Below are 5,884 nucleotides of genomic sequence, written 5' to 3' on the forward strand. Positions count from 1 at the left end.
GGGGAAAAGTTAATGTGCAAAGTTCAGTAAACAAAACTGGATTGTTCTTTATTGTGAATGAAAGAAAAAATGGTTAATGGAAAATGTAGAGTGAAGAAATGTAAGAATAGAAGAAGAAATGAAAACAGAACTTAAAGAAATAGTCAAGCTCAGAGTTTTCATGGAAGCAGGAGGAACCTGAGACATGAGGAGGACTACTGGCACAAACTGGGACAAACTGGCACAAACTGGGACAAACTGGCACAAACTGGGACAAACTGGCACAAACTGGGACAAACTGGCACAAACTGCACAAACTGGCACAAACTGGCACAACGCAGCAAAGACCAATTATTTAGTTATTTTTAATTTGTTGGTTAAATATTTTTAGGCAGATCCTGTCCTATACACTCCGGTGCAGCAGGCGGCGGTATGAACCTCAAGGCGGCATTCTGGTCCACTATTAAACACAAAGAAGTGCCGAAGACGAAGAAGATGGAGAAGAAGGAGCGCCGTCCTTCGTGTTTCCTCGGGTTTTTGTCCACGGAGCAGCAGCGGGAGAGTTAATAAAGCTGTAAGACAGAAACGACAGCAGTTGGTGAACTCTGGAAAGAAGAGAAACGGTTTGAGGCTCAGCTGGAACTGCTCAGTAACTGTTGAAGGAAAGTTTGGAGAGAGAAAAGCTAGCAGAGATGTGGAGACAGCAGGTCAAACAGCGACTGGATGCAGCAGAGGAGCAGGAGGTGGATTATAATCCGCTGGACCGGCTCCACAGATTAGGTCTGTATGCTTCTATCAGCTCTGGATGTTTAGCTGCAGCTTTACGCACCCAGAGAGCAGAGCTAAGCTGCTCAGCTCTGCTGGAATGATACGTCAGCGCGGCCGCCATGTTGTGAGTGGCAGGTTGGACACCAACAGAAGAGGTTGGCTAGCTCTTTTAACATAAAATCGGCTTCAGCCCACTTACATTCCAGATATCTGAAATTAGATTGACTGGATATATTATTAGTTAATTAAGATACATATAAAAATATATTCTCTAGGAAAATTATAACTCTAATTACGTAAATGCTAAATTACATTAGATTTACCGTTAAGTTAAATCTAACTTAAAAGTTAGATTAAGTTAACTGTTAAGTTAGATTACAATCAAAAGTTGTATGGAGACTTTTGATTCAGGAGGGGAGCATTTAGAAAATGACGCCATTCAAGACATTTTGATGTAAATACCAGCAGAAGACAGAAACCAGACTGAAATATATCGGTTATTATGACAGGCCGCGCAGAAGCTCCACCCACAAACACACTGCACTGTGTGTGACACCAAGGGACACAAAAAAAGAAATCAGGTTTAATTATAGCTTGAGACAAGCAGAGCAGAGGTGGTTCTGCTCTGGTACTCGGTGTAAATGGACCTGCTTTATGTATTGATTCATTTTTTTCAGTGAAGTTTAGAAACATTAGTCTGCATCTGTGCTTAGGGAACCCAAACTGCAACGGCCTGATGGCAGGCAGGTGTTTTCATGGTGTTGCTCCTGTGTTCCAGTGTTCCCTGAAGATGTTCAGCAGCTGCTGGTTAAAGAAGAACAGAGTCCTGACCTGGACCCAGAGGACCCGCTGCCCGTCCACGTAAAGGAGGAGGAGGAGGAGCGCTGGATCGGTCCGGAGGAAGACCACCTGGATGACGCCACCAGGTTTCCAGTCATCAAAGTTATCGTTAAGAGTGAGGATGAGGAAGATGAGCCTCTGTTGTCACGGCTTCATGAAGACCAGATGGAGAACGGAGACGTTCCCAGCAGCAGCTCAGCGGAGCAGATGAAAGCAGAGACGGATGAAGAGGATGGTGAAGGAGCAGAATCCAGCAGGATTCATGCCGACTCCTCCAACTCTTCAGAGACTGAGGTCAGCGATGAAGAGGATGATGGTGTGGCGCATCCTGACTCCCAGATGAACCTCCTGTCAGACATTGGTTCTGAAACCACGGACATGAGCAAAGAGTGGAAGGAGAGCGGCGCTCCAGAGTCCCGGAGTGGAAGCACCATGACAGTGAAGTGTTTCATCTGTGATGACTGTGGGAAAACCTTTAAAAAGAAACATTACCTCAACGAGCACATCAGGAGCCACACGGGGGAGAGACCGTTTGGCTGTCCCGTCTGCGGACAGCGGTTCAGTCTGAAGAAATGTCTGAACGTTCACGTGAGGAACCACTCTGGGGAGAAACCGTTCTGTTGTGACGTCTGTGGACAGAGGTTCAGCCTGAAGAGAACGCTGAACGATCACCAGAGAATCCACACCGGGGAGAAACCATTCAGTTGTGATGTTTGTGGGCAGAGTTTCAGCCTGAAGAAGACTTTAAATGACCACCAGAGAATCCACACGGGGCAGAAACCGTTCAGCTGCGACGTCTGCGGGCAGACCTTCAGCCTGAAGACCACTTTAAACAGACACATCCAGATCCACACTGGACAGAAGGCGTTTCGCTGTGACCTCTGTGGACAGAGGTTCAGACAGAAATCCACTTTGAACCGACACATGACGATCCACACAGGACAGGAAACCTATCCCTGTGAGGTCTGTGAACAGAAATTTGAGCGAAAGACGCATCTAAACATTCACATGAGAGTCCATGCAGGGCAGCAGGCGTTCTGCTGCGATGTCTGCGGACAGAGGTTTGACCGCAAGTCCAACCTGAACATCCACCAGAGGATCCACACCGGACAGAAACCATACTGCTGCGGCTTCTGTGGCCAAAGGTTTGGCAGGAAGTCCAATTTGAACCGACACATGAGGATCCACACAGGGGAGAAATCCTTCTGCTGTGAGTTCTGCGAACAAAGGTTCAGCCTGAAGACGAGCTTAAACGACCACCTGAGGATCCACACGGGAGAGAAACCTTTCTTCTGTGACGTCTGTGGTCAGAGATTCCGACAAAAGTCGACTTTAAATATTCACATGAAGATCCACACCAGGCAGAAGTAAAGTTCTGCTTGAATCATCCAGCTGACGGGCAGAGCTGCTCACAGCCAGAGGTTCTCCTGGTGTGGGAACGCTCCGCCCTCCAGGTCCAGCATCCTGTGGGTTCCTGTTCCTTCCCTGGTTTCTCACAGCTGAATCAAGTGATGGTTCATCAGCAGAACCTCAGAGGTCGTTGAACCGTTTCAGCTACTGGTTGGAGCAGAAACATGTAAAACCCAGAGGACACCATTCGGTCCTACAACACATGATTCTTTATTATCCAGCTGCAGAGGAATATTTATATTCTGATATAATCGTCTAGCTGTTGATAGCCATCATGAAGAAGTTCCCACAGAGTTTGTGGGAATTTCATGTCCTTTCATTTCAACATGTCTTCATTTCCAAAACCCTCTGGAGTCTCAACCGTCGGGTTTTTCTGCAGAACATGCAGAGAAAAAATTTTTCACTAAAAGCTTAAACTATGAATGTGACGTTGTGTGTTTGTAAGTTTCTTATCTTTGCTCATGAATGAATCTCTGGTGCATGAAATGGTTTTGCTAAAGTCTTAGTTTACGAAAAGTAAAACAATAAATTCTGTCAAGGAAAACTAACCGTCCAGAAAGAAAGTTAATAATTACGTTTGTTCTCATTCTGTTTTCTGAAGACAATAGTAAAGGAGCTGAACTATTCTGAGTGAATAAATCTGTTCTGTAATGGAGTTCTGGGTTTTGTCTTTGGTTTTGGTTTAGCTGGACTGGTCCAGTTGAGATGGAGTGATAATTAACCAGCAGAACTGTCAGGTGATCATCCAAGTTGTTTAACTGTCAGTAATGATCTGCTAACCAAACGATGAAACTGGTCAGAACCAAAGCAGAAGAAGCAACACGGCAGCAGGACGGTCCTCCTCCCATGGTCCCTGAGTTTCTGCATCATCATCATCATCCTCCATCTTTCCAAATATTCTGCTTACTGACCAACACTGGGGGTTGAGGAAGCTAACTGTTGGTTAGCTAGGCTATCTACTCCACTATCACCTCAATAACAGTAATGGGCAGATGCCTCAACTCCACTGAGCGACAGGTTGGGTCGGTATAATATTTTAGGGCAGGGGTCCCCAAACTACGGCCCGCGGGCCGGATTCGGCCCGCCTCCACATTTGGTCCGGCCCCCTGAACAATACCAGAGAGCATTCAGATTTTTTTTCCATTTATTGTATTTTCCAGTTTATATGTGGATTTTTCTTCAACCACCAGGGGGCTCTTTAGCAGGAAGTGTGTCCTGTAAACTGTGGGGCGCATTGCTGCCATCTGTTGGACTTTTAGGGAACTGCTTGACTCAGTGGAAACCAGGCATCGGGGGGTGGGGGGGCAAACTCCAGTCCCTCAGGGGCCTTTAACCGCCGGGTGATTGTTAATTGTTGCTGGTAGAAACTGGTCTGTTTTCAGGCCTGCTTCTGCGTTGCCCCGGTAACTAGCCACACCTTCTCAGGTAAGACTGAGTAATGAGCTTCATAACAAACTGTTTCAAACCAAACATTTATTTTAGAAATGAAAGCAAAAACAACACCAGGTACAGACATGTTTACTTTAGCAGACGTTTTAGTGACAGGCTAAGTAAACCCGTCACTAGAACCGGGGAGAGTCTCACCAAGGTCAACACTAAGGCCTCGTTTCCACTGTGACCAACTCACCACACGTTCAGTCGAAGGCCTAGAGGTCAACGGTGTGTCCTAGAGGTCAATGGTGTGTCCTAGAGGTCAACGGTGTATCAGGGTGGAGATGCTGCTTAACTGGAGGACAGAAATGCGTCCCTAGTAATATGACGGCATGCTAGGTGTTTGGGTTTAACCCACCTGCTCACTTCCCTCTGGATGTGAAAAGACTCTCTTGAATGTGATCGGTCATGAAATGGCTCACCGAACTGGGCCGAACCGCTCAGTGGAAACGAGCCTGTGTCTCCATGAAACCATAGGCGTAAATCCCGGGGGATCGGGAGGTCCGGACCCCCCCNGGTTCTGTTGGGTCTCCTTCAGAAGCGGTTCTGGTTCTGCAGCTGCTCCTTTCTTGGCTGCCTCTCCGCTGAACCCGGGCTGTGAGAGAGAAATCCGGATGTACGTAACCCGCCAGCTCCGGTTCCAACATCTGGAAGCCCGGCGCTGATGTCCGACCCAGACCCGGTTATATGAGTCCAGAACTCTGTCTGGAGCTGAGTTCACTGCAGGAAATGAACCACCAGCCCAGTTTACATCAAGAGGAGAGAAACAGAAACTGCTGCCGGGTTCTGGACCAGAACCTGGATCTGGATCCTGGATCCTCTCTGTCGGTTGGAACCAGAATCGTTTCTTGTTCTGATCGTGATGACAGACCATGAGATGTTCATTGACAGCTGAGGAAAACCGAGCCGCTGGTTCTGATCACTACAGACGCACGCACACACACACACACACACACACACACACACACGCAGAGTGATGAGAGCTTCACACACTTCAGTTTCTGCAGACATGAACTTTGACCTTGAAGCTGAACAGCACCAGGCAGCACCAGAATCTGGTTCTGGTCCAGCTGCAGGTCCAGCTGCAGTGTGATGGAAACACAGACACACACACACGGTGCAGGCTTCCCCCCGTGTTTCCTCAGGGAGTGTGTGAGGAAACCTCTTCCTGCTGCGGTCCGGATGCCGGTTCTGTTGCGGCCCGGTTGCCGGTTCTGCTGCAGCTGCGATCCTCATCAGCGCAGCAGAAGCTGCAGCAGCCAATCAGAGCGGAGCTCTGTGTTTGGCAGGATGTGTACGGCCCGTTGCCATGGCAGCAGCTTCTCCTGTTGTGTCTGAGCAAACCAGACAAAGATGGATCCAGCAGACTTTGTCCTGATTGGTCAGTCCGGCGGTGGAGGCGGTCCGGCCCGGTGAACAGAACCTCCTGGTTCTGAGGCCCGGACTCCCCCAATCT

The 5,884-nt window shown here is 48.2% G+C and overlaps 1 protein-coding gene across 1 annotated transcript; it reads left to right on the top strand.

Annotated features, from left to right (window-relative positions):
• The first annotated feature begins 397 nt into the window (after window positions 1–397).
• LOC103154876 (zinc finger protein OZF-like) lies at window positions 398–3,652 on the top strand. The gene is made up of 2 exons (XM_007576317.2): window positions 398–759; window positions 1,526–3,652. The coding sequence occupies exons 1-2, from the start codon at window positions 672–674 to the stop codon at window positions 2,956–2,958; spliced, it is 1,521 nt and encodes a 506-aa protein (XP_007576379.1). The 5' UTR covers window positions 398–671; the 3' UTR covers window positions 2,959–3,652.
• The last annotated feature ends 2,232 nt before the right edge of the window (window positions 3,653–5,884 follow it).

This window comes from Poecilia formosa, unplaced genomic scaffold (genome assembly GCF_000485575.1).
Source record: "Poecilia formosa unplaced genomic scaffold, Poecilia_formosa-5.1.2 Scaffold404, whole genome shotgun sequence".
NCBI classification, from domain to species: domain Eukaryota; kingdom Metazoa; phylum Chordata; class Actinopteri; order Cyprinodontiformes; family Poeciliidae; genus Poecilia; species Poecilia formosa.

What these genes read in the sequence shown, in the direction of transcription:
- LOC103154876 (XM_007576317.2), top strand. Translation starts at nt 672, where the DNA reads ATGTGGAGACAGCAGGTCAAACAGCGACTGGATGCAGCAGAGGAGCAG. An exon ending in GGACCGGCTCCACAGATTAG is followed by an intron (nt 760 to 1,525) that starts GTCTGTATGCTT and finishes CCTGTGTTCCAG; the next exon opens with TGTTCCCTGAAGATGTTCAG.